Genomic DNA, 18,594 nt, shown 5'->3' with positions numbered 1-18,594 from the left:
GTCCTTACAAGTACTGCTAATTTTCTCTGTCTGACGTAGGAGGAGTGTACCTGCAAAAAGTAGTCCGATGATAAAATCAGATGTCAGTTTAGGCTGCTATTAAATATTTGAAAGTCAACCATTTACCTGTATCTCTTACTTTCCTTTTATAGACAATGTTATGGGCTAATGGACTTAGTAAATCAGCCCTGACTTTCGCCTTTTAATTAAGTAAATAATGATCTGATTATTTATTCTAATTGATTTAATTATCCTTTGATTCATTCTTAATCTGACCGGGAGGGTACTCATCTTATTTAGACCGAGGGAGTATTCAGATTTCTTCTTTTATCATTGAGACTGAATGGTGTCCTATCCAGTACAGGAAGTATGTTTCTTGAGTTTGATGGCAACAATTTTTACTTTTTGTTCCTCAGGTACCCCTTTGAAGTCAAACACTTGTTCCATTGTTTTTAGAGCCAATCTATGAACTCATCTAGTTGAAGCTTTTCTGCTCCACCTTTATATCATTGCTCCTAAAATGTTGTCTTTGAGGTGTTGTCTACTAGCAGATGAAGAGTCATTATTATCTGAATCATCTTCTTAAAGTCTTCCTTATCCTTCAAGTTGTTTTTGTTGTTCCTTCAATTGTTAGGCCATCATAGTTTGTTGGACTTGTTGAATTTGTCTCCTCATTTCTTCCATCTCAATCTCTTGGACAGGTCTTTGTCTTGGAGGCATTTTGTGAGTTTTGCAGGTAAAAAGGTATGTTTTAAGGTTATGATGGGTAAAGTGATGAAGTATGTTGTTTTAGAGTGATTCATAATTTTAGATAAGTGACATGGGGAGAAAGTGACGTTTTGGGATAAATGGTAAATTCATAAAAGTTTGTGACGTGTCAAGAGGATGTGGTAAGGTCTTGTGCATGGCATTGTGACACGTGGCTGGGTGCGTGTGGCTAGCTTGAGTGACGTGTTGCTTACATGACGGTGACGTCAACTTCTTCAACCTTTAGCAGGCATATGGATGCATGAGGAACAAGTGGCGGAGCGTGGACTTCTAGGAGTGGCGTGTGAGTTTGAAGGTGGCGACACCAAGCACCTCTTTGAGAACACCACTCTCTAATGGATTTCAGACACTCTTCACACTTAAACTTGACACTAGAGTTTGAAATCGGGCTCTGATTACCAAAATGGTATAGGAACTCAGAGAGAATGGAGAACACTCAATATATAGGAATTATTCTTAAACTCTTAATAATAATGACATAGCAAAGAGCCCTATTTATACTAGTCTTGAAGGGCTAAATTCGTCCTAGAAAATTAACAAAATTTGGTAAAAATTAAAGTAATTAGGATGAGTTTCGGAGTTATAAGACAACATGGTTGTTGTAACTTATGCAATTAAATATGTCTATTCATAGTGGCATTCATTGTGCAGATAAAGGATTCATGGGCTGAGTTTTTGCTTCTTGGGTTTGGTCTTTAACATAATTTATGCTTCCGGATAGTTTGGGAACTTTTTCATCGAGCAAATATATCGTTTTATGATTCTTCTATAATATACTTGATAAAATTTTGTTTCTGTAAACTTTGCATTGTCTTTATGTGCATACTTGGTTGATAATAAGATCATGTTGATAATTTTTTCATTTCTTTTTCGTGAGTGAAACCTTAGTTTCACATTAAAGATTTAATACAATACCTTGTTCATTTTATTGTATTGAATCTTGATTTGTCTAAGTTGGATAGTTTGGGAACAAATTTTTACATCGAGGAATTATAATTTGTTTTACGATTATTGTAAAATATACTCGATGAAATTTTTGTTCCTTAAATTTTACACTGTCTATAAGTGCATATTTAGTTGTGATACATTATACCACTTTCAAGTTGTGTACTTAGAAACTAATACAAAATGATGTAAAAATTTTATCTTATGTAATATATGAGATGCAAAAAATACTTTATAATTGTTTTACAAAAAAGTTTTTTCTTAAATGGGATAAGGTTATACCTAATCAGAGGAAGATCAAAAGTTTAAAATCTTAGTTAGAAGAAAATTATTCAATTATCTTATTTTGTAACTATGAATAGTTAAATAAATATTAGACGTACATATGACATTATGAAAATGGAGTAGAAGAATTTATGAAATTTACTAATAGAAATGTGCCTATTAATAAAAGATTATTTTTTTATCTTTGTGTAAATTATTTGAATTTAAGATAATTAGATATTAAAAAAAAATAAGAGAACATGTGTTTTGTAATGAGTTATATGGTATACTTATAGCACAGAAAAATAAGAGAGACGTCCAACATTTCTCAAACAACTAAGGTTAGTTATAATGTATAAAAGTTGCATATTTAAAAAGAAAAACAAAAGATTTTACTTCATTGCTACCGTAACTAATATAAAAAGTGACTTTCAATATCATTTAAGAAACACATTGATCATACTATGATTGATGTAAAAACATAGATAGTTTTGATTAATTATAACGCAATCAATGTAAAAAACATATTTTCTTCATCGATTGTAATAAAACAAATATTAAAATAGCTTTTACGTAATAAATTATATCATTTGTATTTATATCAGTTCTTTATCTGATGTGAAAAGTCATTTTTAATCAACCGATTTCTTTTCTCATATTTTCAAACTTATTTTTCAACAAAAAGTACAATTATGAGAAAAAAAATTACAGTTCTGATACTAACAAGATCAAAATCTGTTATAACTCTTTCAACAAACGGTTCTACATTCTCGTAAAAGAAAAGAGCCAAATCCTCTAAAAAAAAGGCAGAGGACATAGATATTATTATGCTCAATGATTAATTAGAAGATGGAACAAAAAGACTCCTACTTCAATTAACATTTTATATAATTAAAATAAACAATAATGTACAAATATAAACTATATATTATGCTCTTGTGAGCTGATTTAATGATGTTTACTCAACCAACCGTCATTGTCAACGAAGCTAAGACTTGCCATCGCATTAACTGTCTCTAAACTCAGTTTCTTTGTCCATTTCACTCTCTTAGAAGTGTCAGAACCAGGTCCAGAATTCTCATATTCTGCGAATGTTAACTGATCCCTGTAAAAAGGTATATTTTGATTTAGGAAACATTTCATGAAAAGGGTTTTAAATTGCATTTGTTATATCATAATCCCTTATATTATGAAAGATTGTGGACAAATGCGGTTACAATATGCACAGTTGCAAAGATTACACAAATTTTAATATTGTAGCTGAAATTGCAATTACGAACTGCAATTTAGACTCTCAGGCATGGGTACGGCACTTCCTTCCCATGGAGTACCGGTACCGAATACATGCCGTGTACGGATACGTTGTGGGTACGCTGTAAGTACATTCTCAGATACTTAAAAAAAAAAAGTTCGGTACAGAAAGAAGATATGCTGGTACGTTTTAGATATAAAAAATAAATTTTTTAACTAAAATTTTAGAGTTTTAGGTTATTTTTTTTCAAAATTCTGATTTTGTTATCTTTTTTTTTTTTTCAACTTTTACATTTCAGTACTTCTTTCAGCTTTCACATACCCATCGATTGTATACTATTACTTTTGTTCTTCCATGCAACGAGCAACAACAATAAAACAGTGTCAAATTTAGTAACCATCTCTTTTGACAAATGTAAGTAATAAATATGCTAAAATTTATGTATTTTTATTTTATTTATAATTTTATGTATTTATATATATTATTTTTTAACTGAGTACCTTAATATTTTAGAAAATGCTATATCCCGTATCCATATCCAGTACTGATACCATCCGTATCTATGTAACATAGTTTACAACACTGTACATTTGGTACAAATAAAAAATAGTGAAGAAAAAGAAAGAGAAAATAAAAAGTGTTACGAAAAAAAAAAGAGATTTAGAAGAGGATCTTACTCGTGTCCAGCGAAATTCCATGGCTCCCAACCACTTGGTTGTACAATCTGGGACATACTAGTCTTGTAAAAAAGAACTCTTGCGTAGCTTCTCCATGGTCTCCCCAGGTACGTTGTGCCATTTCCAGAGACTTGGCAATTCTTGAAAACAAACCCATTTCCATCGTTTGGATTTGTTCTCCCTTGTGCAGTGATATAACCAGGTACTCCTGGAGCTAGAGCTGCACCAATGACTGATATAGTACACTCCTGCAAAAATTATTATAGTACTTATTCAATACCTTGATATGCACATTTTTGTGCTTTCAGGATTGGCATATTTATCCTTTTTATACTACTGTATGGATATTATTATTAAATAAAAATAATATTCTTAAAATAAAAAATTAAAGTACACTTTATGCCATGCATGCATATGAATAATGATGAACGAGAACGAAGATCATTGTTACCTCATATAGAGATTGGCCTGTACCAAAGATAAAATCCACAGCTCCTTCAATGGTGCAAATGTTGTAGTAATGTCTTCCTTGGTCATCCCATAAAGTGTCTTGCAGACCATAGAAGCCAACATTTAAGAAGTATGACTTGTCGCCGCTGACCATTGCTGCTACGGCAGCTACAATGGGGTTACCATTTTTTGGATTATTGTATGAATTCTGCTCCAAACCATAGGGCATAATTTAGATATTCTGTTCAAAATTCAATAATATTAATATAAGTACTTAAAGCTGATTTTAAACATGCAAAAGTACTTTTTTTATTAAAAAATATTTTTGCATTAAAAGTATAATATTTTTAAAAACTTAAAATTCGTTATAAAGATAAATATTAACATAATCGATAAATAAATACATTAAAAGAAGCAATAAATAAAGATTTACGAGTGAGAGTGACAATAATTATGCCAAAAAACATAAATAAAAGAAACAATTTGTGCAATAATATTATATAGAAACGGAAACAGCAAAAGCGTATTTCTCACCCTAAAGCTAATGTGCTTAACGACAACGTTGTTTGCCATGGTTGAGAATGTAGCACTCCGTGCAATTGAATCATGGTCATTCCATTCAACAAAAGTGTTATCTTGTCCCTCTCCTTGTAGTGTGATGTATGGCTTGTCATTAGGGATCGTCACCTTTTCCCTTTGAAAAAACAAACAAGGAAACCTATTTGTATCAATATATTAACATTAATACCTTTGAATATACAAAACGTCATAACCCATTTATATCCGTACGTTTGAATTTCAACTAATTAAATTGTCTCTTCTTTAAATCAAATCTTTCCCATTTAAATATGCGACTAAAAGTGAAAAATAATTGCTGGAAAGTGAGACAAAAATGAAAGTATCAAAATATGACATCCATGCCTACAAGTAATATATATAGAGTATATTTTTTATTGATCAGCATAATGGAGGAAAATGCTTATATTAATGTTACCTGTATCTGCCTGCCTTCACATAAATGGTAATCCAATACGCATTGTTGGAAGGGACTGAATCAATAGCAGATTGTATTGTAGAGAAGTTTCCATTCCCCGATGGGTCCACGGTAATTGTCATGTCAGTGGCAAGTTTACCTCCAAATTTGTTATCAAAAAGACGATGATGGTGGTTCTTATGATGATGATGATGATGATTATGGTGATGGTGGTGGTGTTGATGAGCATGAGTTAACTCTACTTCTAAACAGACCAAAAGAAAAAGACATGTAAAACAATACCAACGAAAAGACATGATTAGAGGAATATGGTGATTGCTTGAAAGGATGAATAGCAAAATGAAGGTCCCTCACAAGACTTATGCAAATGAGAATTAGTATTTAAAGACAAATTTTGCATTATGAAGGGAAGGGAAAATTAGGAAAACTCAAAAGGTTAAACATAAGAAAGCAAGATTCCTCAGTATATGAGAGGTCGATGGTTCAAGGAAAGTTCTTCAATAATTTGCGATTCTCAAAAATCATGCAAATATTGTTTCCCATTGTAGAGATATAAGATCAGAATAATATTTTGAAGATCAAGGGAAGATTATTATTAAAAAAATATGTTCTATTGAGGCATTTGTTTTGTATTATTTGGAATATTCCCACTTACCTCCTCTTTGTAAATAATTTTTTCCTCTTTTACCTCTCAGTTTATTCTTACTAACTAAAAATAGCCATTGTGTGATAATATCTTTTATGACATTCTGGCCTTCCTAATAACACTTGGATTCATCATTATTTAGATCATTTTACATTTTATAAACGTTTTCAAATTATTAAATATTTTAGAAATCTTCTTATCTTTTATTAAAAAATAAACAACATATTTGTGCAAATAATTTCTTTAATTTATTTACATTAAAATTTAATTCATGTCAAGCCTCATGTACCCATGTTTATATATTTTTTTACTTATTTATTTAAATGAATTATGTACATTTCATGGATTGCAAATTTTTTCTGGAGTAAAAAATTTGGTCAGTTTTGAACCAATTTTTACACTAGTTTTTATAGGATTTTAACTGATTTTGATCAAAACTTTTGTCAATTTGATCCATTTTATACTTTGTTGATTTTATAAATTAATTTTTAAACCAATAACTTGACCACTTATCAATCTAACTAGATTAGTGTCATTTTAATAACTATAATGATACATCAGAAGAGAAAAATTAATACACTTCAGCTAGGGCTCCGGAGTGCCAACATCTAATGAGGACTTGGATCTTTCCTAAACCTTTAGTGGTCCAGTCTCTGCAATAGAGATCTGCCGTCAAATTTATATCTACTAATTATAAAAAAAAGAAGTTATAATATTTTATAGATAATTAATTTTATTTGAACCATGGTCATGTCAACAGGTAGTCAGGTAGGTTCCACACATGATGATGATATATATATATATATATATATATATATATATATATATATATAATTTTTATTTTTATTTTTTTAAAAAAATTAATATATATTTCATTTTTTATTTTTTTAAATAGAATATTCTAAGAATTAAATTTCATTTTTTAAATAATATTTTCTAAATTTATTCATTTTTAATTTGACTTAAATTTTAAATCTTAATAAATGTATCAAATTTTTCATTTTTAAATACCATGAATTTTAATATAATTATAATTTTAATCAATCTTAATTTATATTTGATTTTAAAATTGAAATATAAAATCTTATATTAATAAATATGATATATCTTATTTTAATAAATTATTTTCATATTTTTTATAATTTTAAAAAATTTATCTTTTTCATCAACGTTAAATGAAGATGCAAGAAGCTATGAAGTGAATTGTGATAAATGAAAATAAGAACCATGAATGCCTTTGGCAGGGTGAAAGAGGAGTTATGGAGGGACATAATAAACACTATCTTTGCATTCGGGCAAAGAGAGAAGTGAAAAATTTGTGGCTACAATGAACAATTAAAAACAAGTTATAATATAAAAAATTACTAAAAGGCATATAAATACTCGATTTATAATATATCTAAAGTTCTGTTTGCTAATGTTGTAAACATTTTCCTTCCCTACGTTGCACAAGTGACCAATGTCAATCTTTAGATTAATTGTACGTCCACTTTGAATAAGTGGCTCAAATGACGAGGAAGGCTCCAAGATTTGTTCCTACTCATTGTACAGTGATAACATAGTTTCACATAACTCTTTCATCTCCTCAAATGAAAATGAGTCTTTACTATCACTACACAAATAATATGCCCTCTCATAAGCATTTCCTTGCAATAGAACAACATATCATAAATTACAATTAATCAAACAAACTATTAAATGTACAATTTTAATAATTAGTTACAAGCAATGCAAACACAGTTGCATTTCCACTCATCCACTGTCTAGTATGAGTAATGTACCACCACTTACATTTTGAGTTTGAACTTAACAAACCAATTTGTGCGTCATTACTTATAACCCAATCTAATCTTTTATTCCAAAGCTCCACTGTACCCCTGAACTTGGAGGACCAATTCTCACCAGTCTTCCCTCTACAAGTAATGTCATATTATTGGTTAGGCTAATATGGAGCATGAGAAATATGTTGTATCATCCCAAATTATTGCATCACACAATCAGGCTGGTGTCACTCACAAATTTGAAAACATGAGTGACACAACTAATCTCCAAATCACTACTAGAAAACCTGAAAATATAGACAGATTTTTTTCACTATTACAGATGAATTTTAGCATTACAGACAGATTTATAGATGACTACAGTCCGTAAAATCCATCTGTATTTACAGACGAAAAAATATGTCTGTAATTTATAGACGAAAAAATCTGCTTGTATTACAGATAGAAAAATTCATCTGTATTACAAACGAAAAATCCGTCTGTAATTCATTTATGAAATTTCAAAAAAAATTGTTTCATTTTTTAATAAACATAATTATTTCTTAGTGTTCCTAATTATCACAATTTATAAACATAATAAAAACTACAAGATTATATATTTATAATTAAAAGTTATTTATAAAATGTAAAATTAAAATTTCATTACAAAGGAAGAAGTAAACATCTAGAAAAATAATATAAAAAATAAAATAATATTATATATCACTAATAATCGGCGTGATCATCTTCCAAAAGAGTATCATAATCAATTTACTTCTTCCAAAAAATTGCCACATGAAAAGTCAGTTAAAAAGGGCAATATTTACAGACGAAAAAATCTGTCTCTAACTCTCGCTTCAAATTGCCCTCCCTTTTTCAAATTACACACAAAAAAATTCGTTTGTAATTCCTATCTATATTATTTCTCACCAAATGGCGGGAAAACTATAGACGAATATTATTCATCTGTAATACAGACTGATTTACAGATGAATTTTTCAAAAAATTTTAAAAAAAAATCACAAATTCGTCTGTATTATAGACAGATAAAAAATCTGTTTACAATATCCGTCTATTGTCAGCGCTTTTCTAGTAGTGAAATATTCATACCTTTAGTGTATATGGCGAGCTATGAATTTATCAACTCCATACTATACGATTATCACACGATATGCATATTCAAATTCATAAATATAGTTAATCAGTTGTGAATATTTAAATTTTAAGATTATATCTATGAATTGTGTGTATGTGTGTATCATCCCTAACAATGTAGATACTAGAGTCGTATTTAACACACTTGATATTTTTAAATCTTGTCATATGTTATCATTAACCTTATGTTGTTGGTGCATTTTTAATAAATTTAAATATTTTTAATCAATTTTTGTGTAAGAGATGTGTCAGTCAACTAAAGTGTTGTCAATTTTATGGATGATACTTATTTTTAAAAAATAAAAGTAAAATAAATATCGACACTTAGCTAGACAACACTTATACCACATGTAAAGTTTTATGCTAAACAAGGAAAATGTTTTAAAATTTTTACTTTGGTAATTTTTAAAATTTTACCCTAATTAGGCAAATTATTCTCCTTCTTCTCTTTAGCTAACTTCTCCCTCCTCTCCTTTTTTACCGTTTTCTCTAGAGAAGACATCATTTTCAATATAGTCCAAGAAAGTTGACATGTTGTATTTTTCTATATATTACATTGTTTCGTTATATATAATTTTATTATGACTATTATGCTTCTCCATAAGCTACCTTGACATTTACCATAATTTTATGACAATTTTGTTGTTGTTTGCTATAACCTCTCATCCACCATTGTGCATAAAAGAAAAAAAAAATGAAGAAAGTGCCAAAGTAATTAAGTTAAAGTCTTTAGTTTAATGGGTTAACCAAAACTAGGTTAAATTTGTTGGTTTTTTTTTTAAAAAAAAATGAGTTCACATAATAAAAAAATTATCAAGATTGTTAAGGTACGAGAAAATCATAAAATCCTAGGATCTTATATGTAAAATTACAATTTTAACTACCATCCTAATGATACCTAACACCACTCAAATTTGATGAGGATGGTACGGAAAACGGAGAATGAAATCAACTTCTATTTAAATCATTAAGAGTGTGCTGAGATGATATATTTCAAGTGAGTAATTTATTATTTTGAAAGAATTTATAATACTATGGGTTAAAATTTATTATTTGAATATTGAATTTTAAAGAATTAAATTTTTTTAGAATTTTAGTAGAAATTTTTAATAGAGTAAAATCAAAGATTTCTAAATCATAAAAAAAAAACATTTGAAATTGATTTTTTCATTTGTTTCTGCACTATTTTATATTTTTTAGTTTATAGTTAATTTAATAATTTATATTATATTTTTTTTAATTAATTTTATCAAATATAGTGATAATTTTTTTAAGAATGTAAGTAATTTAATTACTTTATTCAAACAAAAATATTTGAAATAAAAAAATTAAATTATTTTCTTTGAACAAAATATTTTAAAATATTTAAAATGTAAATGATGTAATGTAAATTTTTTATAATTTTTTAATTTTTTTAATTATATTATTTTAAAATTTTTTTAATTATCTCATCCAAACATAGTAGGTTGAGTGAAAAAAAAGATGAGATAACGTACTAATAAAATATTGGGTAGCTTTAGCTATTGTGGTGAGGTTATCTTTTGATTTCATCATGTTGAACAAGAATTTGGTTAGTTAAATTGAGTTCAATCAAATACACATTTGATGCACATTTGGCTCATGACAATGGTTTTATATTGAGTGTAATTGTTAATTGCTCCCACACCCCATCTTCCCTTCTCTTCATTCTGATCCTTGCACCACAAGTCACTGGCTTTTTATCACTCATCCAAATCCTATCACATCATCCACTAAAAGTTACTGGCTTTCTAGTCCATAAACCCAAAAATGAGTTTGATTTTTGAGATCCTACACTATCGGAAATTGATCAAATTTCAAAATTATGCAAACTACTAAACTTTTATCACAAACATGTAGAAATAACAAACTAGTTAAACCTAACCCACTTTTTGAACAAATTTAAAATATAATATAGAAAAATAGGACAAGCTAACTCATTTTATCATCCTTAATCTTAGAAACTATGGTTGATATACTTTTTGTTTTAACGTTGTATACTTTATAAGCTATCATTCTATGTAGGTATGAGTCATGTGAAATAATTGATAAATAATACAATTTTATTAAAATATATTAAAAAAATATGAGATTAGTTGGTTAAAGGGTTGCTTCTACCAAACTCTACTCGAAAAATTATTAACCATAGATATAATATTAAAAAATTTATAATTGAATCTCTAAAAATAACTTGGAGCATATAGAATCATCCCTGGTGTTAAGGTCTATTTTTTGAAAAATAATTTACTCTCACATACTCCTTTCTTTTATATAGCAATAACCATTATGTAAAATTAAATTTTTAAAAAGTTAAAAATATAGAAAAAAGATACCAAATTAGAAGTAATTGCAAGAAAACATGTAGCAGAGAACTATCTAAATTTTACTCGTTTATTGTCCATGGCTAAGGCACCAAGTATTTTCCTATAATTATATCTTCTGTGTTTCTTCTTGGCTTTGCAGGATCTATCTAAGCTTTTGCACCCTCCTAGCAGTGTTCTATGCTTTCTCTTATCAACCCAATTTCCAAGGTTTTGACATTGCAACGATGTCTTCTCCGATCTTTGTCGGCAACCACAGGTTCTCTACAACAACAGATATTACATGACTGTGAAAACATTAACAAACTTGCTGATTTCAATGCTCTATTCCATTTCTGCACCAACATTCATGTTACCAAGCAGCTTCATGCTCTTCTTCTTGTGATGGATAAGGCTCAAGATGTCCTTTTATTTACAAAGCTTGTTAATTTATATGCAACTCTTGGGAACATATCTTTGTCACGCACTACTTTTAACCATATTAAGAGAAAGAATGTTTATACATGGAACTCAATGGTAGCTGCATATGTTCGCTGCCGTCGATACCGTGAGTCTATGGATTGTGTCAATGAAATGTTGTCCATGTCTGGTGTAAGACCTGATTTTTACACTTTTCCTCCTGTGTTGAAAGCCTGTGTACATCTAGTTGACGGGAAGAAAATACATTGCTGGGTTTTAAAGATGGGTTTCGAGCATGATGTATATGTGGCTGCTTCGTTGATCCATTTATATTCACGGTTTGGTGCTTTAGATGATGCCTATAAGTTGTTTGCTGATATGCCGGTTAGAGATGTGGGTTCTTGGAATGCAATGATTTCAGGGTTTTGTCAGAACGGAAATGCCGCTGAGGCATTGTATGTTTTGAATAGTATGAAAGTTGAGGGGGTGAAGATGGACACGGTTACTGTGTCAAGTGTACTACCTGTTTGTGCACAATCCAATGATGTTGTTAGTGGGGTGTTGATTCATTTGTATGTGATAAAGCATGGGTTGGAAACTGATGTGTTTGTCTCCAATGCTTTGATTAATATGTATTCAAAGTTTGGTAGGCTACAAGATGCCCAAGGGGTTTTTGATCACATGAAAGTGAGGGATCTAGTATCTTGGAATTCTATAATTGCTGCATACGAGCAGAATAATGATCCAACTACTGCGCTTGGATTCTTTAGAGGGATGCAATTTGTTGGGATACGACCTGACTTGTTGACAGTTGTGAGCTTGGCCTCAATTTTTGGTCAATTAAGTGATCAAAGGATTAGCAAATCGGTTCATGGATTTGTTATGAGGTGTGAATGGCTCGAGAAGGATGTTGTGATTGGTAATGCACTTGTGAATATGTATGCAAAATTAGGTTATATGGATCATGCACGTACAGTTTTTGAACAGCTTCCTATCAAAGATATAATTTCATGGAACACTTTGATCACAGGTTATGCTCAAAATGGTCTTGCAAGTGAAGCAATTGATGCTTACAACATGATGAAAGAGTGTAAAACAATAATCCCCAACCAAGGGACTTGGGTGAGCATTCTCCCAGCATATTCCCATGTTGGAGCTTTGCAACTAGGAATGAAAATTCATGGGAGGCTAATCAAGAACTGTCTCTACTTGGATGTCTTTGTGGCTACTTGCCTGATGGATATGTATGGAAAATGTGGAAGGTTAGAGGATGCAATGTCCTTATTCTATGAAATTCCAAGAGAAACTTCAGTTCCTTGGAATGCCATAATATCTTCTCTCGGGATTCACGGGCATGGAGAGGAAGCTCTGCAACTTTTCAAGGATATGCTGGCTGAAGGGGTAAAGGCTGATGATATTACATTTGTATCTTTGTTGTCGGCCTGTAGCCATTCAGGTTTAGTCGATGAGGGTCAACGATGCTTTGATCTGATGCAGAAAGAGCATGGGATCAAGCCAAGTTTGAAGCATTATGGATGCATGGTAGATTTGTTTGGGAGAGCTGGGTATTTGGAAAAGGCATACAATTTAGTGAGCAATATGCCTGTACGGGCTGATGCATCCATTTGGGGTGCTCTTCTTGCTGCTTGTAGAATACATGGAAATGTAGAATTGGGTACTCTGTCTTCAGATCGCTTGTTGGAAGTTGATTCAGAGAATGTTGGCTATTATGTTTTGTTGTCAAATATCTATGCAAATGTTGGAAAATGGGAAGGAGTAGTTAAAGTAAGATCGTTGGCCAGAAATAGAGGGTTGAGGAAGACTCCTGGATGGAGTTCTGTTGCTGTGGGTAGTATAATTGAAGTCTTTTATACTGGAAACCAAACACATCCCCAGTGTACAGCGATATATGAGGAACTAAGGGTTTTGAATGCCAAGATGAAGAGCCTTGGTTATGTTCCAGACTATAGTTTTGTCTTACAAGATGTTGAGGAGGATGAGAAAGAGCAGATCTTGACAAGTCATAGCGAGAGACTGGCCATTGCATTTGGAATTATCAGCACCCCACCAAAAAGTCCCATTAGGATATTTAAAAACTTACGTGTTTGTGGTGATTGTCATAATGCAACCAAGTACATATCTAAAATTACTGAAAGAGATATTGTTGTGAGGGATTCAAATCGTTTTCATCATTTTAAAGATGGGATTTGTTCATGTGGTGATTATTGGTGACAGTCACCAACTATGGAAGCTTGAAAAGATTGGACATAATTGAATACTTTCATTACTGAGATATCCTAAACCAGGCATTAGGTTGTCATTGCTGTTAATTAATTTTATCTAAGTAGTTGGAGTACATCAACTGAGCTTGAAGGTTTGAGCTCTGGCAATCTCATTTCTTTGACCATTAGCATGAATATAGGATGCTTATTTCGTAATTGCGGATAAATTCTAAACACTGTTTAGTTGAATCTAATATGATATGTTTTGTTTTTTATTATTGGGTTTTTGATATGCACAAATCAGGTCTAGAACAAGTTCAAGTTTCCTGAGAAGTGAGAACAGTGTGAGGTTCACTTTTCAGTTTTTGGTAACAAACTTCCCTTGATCTTTCATCTTGATGTAATACCATGTTTGTTTCTGAGTAAATAGTTGTTTATTAGTTGTGTAATTAGCACTCTGTGTCTTGTTTATGATATGCTCTGATGTATGCTCTGTTATTTTAAAAATCACAAATGCATATTTGCGTGTGTGTGGACTTGAAGTATTCTTGGCATTCACCCTTGAAAAAAATTCTGTTCAGTTCACATTTTCATCAAGCAGTGTATGTGAAAAATATATTGAACATTCAGACCTAATGACGTGTAGTGACACTCAGATTAGGTGGGTTTGGAATAGGGAATCCAAGAAAGAAATCATTCCACATTCAGACCTAATGACGTGTAGTGACACTCAGATTATGTGGGGTTGGAATAGGGAATCCAAGAAAGAAATCATCCCACATTCAGACCTAATTCACACAATTTATGTTCAATATCAATCCATTAGACTAGTCATGATAGTTTATAAAGCATGTCTTTGTTATGAGAAGGATCAATCCTTATAAAATTTAATATCCTTCTTAACTTACATGATTCATCTATTTAATTTTATGTTTAACACAAATACTCATTGTCACCCACAGCAGTCCACACTTCAGCAATATGATTTTCCCAGGCATATTTTCTCTCTCTCTCTCTCTCTCTCGCATAAATCTCAATACAATCAGCCTCAACCCTATTCAACGTCACAAGCTCAAACAGTGGCTGTAGATTTTTTACAAAAGCTCAGAAACCAACATGCTCAACCATAGCCAACTAATATTATTCACTGTAGAATAATCATGCAAGCAAGATCAAATTGACTCTCTCTCTCTGATCAAAGTTACAAGTTCCAGTGTTGACAGATTCATCTCTCTACTGCGTCTGCTCAAATTTAATATTCACATGACTAAGAGTTTCATCTTTGTTTGAATCTTGATCTAAATTGAAATTTGCAATTGCTAGAGTCCCTTCCTTTCTCGTCTCTTGCAGAAATGTACTGTGCTATGACATGGTTAGTCTCTGGCACATAATTAAATGGTTTCTTAGATGTGATGTTCCACTGGTACTTTTTCCACTCAGTTTCTTTTTGCAATGCCTTCAACAGAGTAGCAGTAAAATTTTTAATAGAATTCTTAGATTCTTTGCATATTTTAAAACTTTTTTATAATATCTAACAAGAGACTAAAAGTGTTAATGAAAGAATTTTAATATTTTTGAGCATAGGTAACTTCTAGAAAATGCAAAATAATATATAACAACCAGCATTTTTTCTTTTTTTTACATGCAGCTGTGCAAGGACTGTGAACTTATTGTATGTTTGAAACATTTATCTTGCATATTCTTTTAAGATTGTGTTCTTGAAGCACCAAATTTCCCCCCAATCTGGACCAAGTTAATGATGTTTGTAACTTTGTCTGATCTTGTCTTCTTTCTAGTTTTTGTTTTCAGATTTTTATGAGTAGTTCCTCTTGAATTATTATCTTTATTGTATTAAAGTGATATTTTTTCTTATTTCTATAGCCATGGATTGATTTGAGATAGATGTTGGATTAATTGGGTTGAATGAAAGTTCATGGATACATTTTCTTACCAAAAAGTATAGATAGCGGACTTTATAGCTAGAAGTATCAAATGCTATTGAAAGATATTTGTTAGCTGCCATGAAATTATTAAAATTTCTTAACAGTTTTTTTTTTTTTAATCTTTAAATTAAAACTAATTTCCGCGCTGTGATTGTTTCCATTACCCAGTTCCTACTTCTGGGCAACAACATTGTGTTGTGTTGTAGCTTATTCGCGAAGCACTTTTTGTTTCTAGGTACTTTTCTTTTTCTTCGTTCACTTGAAATCTCATGTATTTTGTTTTTCTACAGAATAAAAGGAATTCAAATTTTGGAGATGGCTGCAACCTTTGCTTCTGATGTTCCTGTGGTATGCTATTTTCACAACGCAAGTTTTTTTTTAATTTTTTTTTAGGTTGAAATCTATGTTTCTTAATCCTAATAATGCTTTAATTAATGCTTCTAGTTCAATGGAACTTTTAAGTTGATTTTGTTACAATTATATATTATGTTATGTTAAAATGTTCCAGGATCTTGAACATTGTCTTCATAGTTATCTCATATTTGTGTAACTACTTGACACTACTGAATACTATGATATTGATCCTTTTTTTTTTTTTGCCACTTATTTATTAAATTAATATTTGGACTTAACTGAAATCTCATGTATCAGAGAATTGTTTTTTTGGGAATGTTTAGTCTATTGTTTCTCGTTACCTTGAAATTATATGTGGATTGTAGGATTCATTTAGCATGTTATAAGGGGGGAAATTTTGTTTACAATTTTGATGTTTCTAGTGAGCTCCATGGTTGTGGTGCCCCCAAATGTTTCTTACGGTTGAATATGAATAACATTAGTTTTAGCAGTGTGTCTGTTTGAATACACTGTGAATATATTATCAATGTGCATCTACAATGCAAAAGCTACTGTGCATAGCATTAAAATACATGGGTTAAAACTAAAATTATGTAGAACCAAACAGGCTACAAGTCTATGATGCAATCAATAAATTGGTTGTACTGTACCTGTATCAGTCCGTGATGGACTCATAGGAGGAAAGAGCTTCGCGGATGGCCGCAAGTTCGGCCTCAACTTGATCAAGTCTCTGTGTCATCAATACATGTGCTCATAAGGGAACAAGGGTGTGTCACTCAACGAAAACACCAATGATATGTATACATATTAAAGGTACATACAAAGCAAGAATATACCAAGAAAAAATAATAGAAAAGGGTAAAGAATGAAGGAATTCTGCGAGCAATGCTCCCCCAGCAAGAGAGAAACTCTCTGCCCCAACATATCGATTCAGATTCCAAGATACCCTTTCCATACAAGCAGCACTCAATATAACATAATTAGCTTGCACGTTCCTTCCCTTCCTAACTAACTAACTTATTATAAATTTTCCCATCTGTCTCTAACTCCTGATTCTATTACAAAATAATTCTCCCCTCACACATTAAAGCCTAATGGTCTTGGATCTACACTGGTAGACCTTTCCCCATTTAGAGGATGGAGCACAATTCTTATCATGAAACTTCTTGCAAGTCTAAAATGCATCCCGTCTTTCATATTTCCTACTCAAAAATGCATTTGGAAATTACCATGAAGCTGCTGACTTACCTGCTGGTTTTGCAGTGGCAATGGCTGAGCAGTTACTCCCGGAGCAGATTTTAGCAGTCCAACGAAAGAAGAAAAAGGGACTGTTGTCCCTTATTGATTGATTAAGTGGCGAAGAAAACCTGTTGAAGAATCTTCTTGGGAAAAGGCATTCATCATTACAAATCAGTTTCTAGATGTTAGCCTTGAGGACAATGCATAAGTTGAAGAGGGAGGTAATGTAAAGCTCCAAGAGTTAGTGAAGCCAGTCCAATAGGAAATAGCTATACCACATGGATTTTCTTTTTATAGAGATGGGTAGTGGGAGAAGTTGGTTTCTTAATTTTTCTGTAAGTAATGGAATAGGAGCTAAGCTCTGTGTATTGCATAATTCACGCATCTACGATACATTCTTCTTTTTTCTTAATTCAGTTGGTTTCATTTTGATTTACTGGTTCTTGACATTCTACTTAAGAACCTTGACAATGTATGACAGGACATAATAAAGGCGGACAGCCAAAAACCTGCCATAAAATTACGGCAAATTCCATGCAGATTATGTGAAAGCATGACGGTCATAATAAAATAATATAATATATAGAAATTATATCTACAAAAGTATATAAAAATATACTGCAGAATGTGATATAAAAAAAAAACTAGCTACATATCAAAGAAAGAAGAAAGGTTTTGAGAAAAAAATAAAGAATAAAATGACAGTAAAACAGACGGAAGAAAACTTGGAAGTGAAAACATAAAAATGGAATCAAGAAAAACAGAATAATAAGGAAAAATGAAAAAAATGGGGGAGTGACACTGAATGGGAGAGGGAAAAACAGAATGGAAAAAAAAAAAAAAAGGAATAGAACAGGACGGGAAAAAGGAAAAAAAAAGGGAAACTGAAAACTAAGTCACGGAGAAGAGAAAGAAAAAAATAAGGGAGAAATGAAATAGGGGAGGAAAATAATAAAGAAAAAAGGTCATTTCTACGGTGCCTTGAAGATTAAAAGGACATTTTTATGCCCTTTGGAATAATTATAACCTTTAATATTATATTAAATATATATAATAGATAGTGGGAGTTCGATCCATTTTAAAAACACATAAATATCTTTTAATTTTTAAAATATTAGAACAATCATAACCGTAGATCTAAGATGCTCATTCAAGTTTATAGGCATGTAGCAAGCATCAAGAAAAGA

General features: G+C 31.1%; 2 protein-coding genes across 2 annotated transcripts; one reads left to right on the top strand and one right to left on the bottom strand.

The window, feature by feature from the left end:
• Positions 1-16: 16 nt before the first annotated feature.
• On the bottom strand, positions 17-5,472 carry LOC113870328 (probable pectinesterase 55). The gene is made up of 8 exons (XM_027506923.1): positions 5,351-5,472; positions 4,891-5,050; positions 4,358-4,564; positions 3,907-4,154; positions 2,940-3,082; positions 2,687-2,772; positions 963-1,159; positions 17-50 (listed from the first exon to the last, which is right to left on the bottom strand). Exons 1-8 carry the CDS (start codon positions 5,470-5,472, stop codon positions 17-19), a joined length of 1,197 nt encoding a protein of 398 aa, XP_027362724.1.
• A 5,841-nt stretch (positions 5,473-11,313) lies between these two features.
• LOC113869636 (pentatricopeptide repeat-containing protein At4g33990) lies at positions 11,314-17,944 on the top strand. Its single transcript, XM_027506067.1, has 3 exons — positions 11,314-14,239; positions 16,105-16,162; positions 17,432-17,944. The coding sequence occupies exon 1, from the start codon at positions 11,431-11,433 to the stop codon at positions 13,879-13,881; it is 2,451 nt and encodes an 816-aa protein (XP_027361868.1). The 5' UTR covers positions 11,314-11,430; the 3' UTR covers positions 13,882-14,239; positions 16,105-16,162; positions 17,432-17,944.
• The last annotated feature ends 650 nt before the right edge of the window (positions 17,945-18,594 follow it).

Source organism: Abrus precatorius, unplaced genomic scaffold, assembly GCF_003935025.1.
Source record: "Abrus precatorius isolate BTA unplaced genomic scaffold, Abrus_2018 Scaffold6, whole genome shotgun sequence".
Lineage (NCBI taxonomy): Eukaryota > Viridiplantae > Streptophyta > Magnoliopsida > Fabales > Fabaceae > Abrus > Abrus precatorius.
This window is presented reverse-complemented; position numbering and strand designations above follow the sequence as displayed.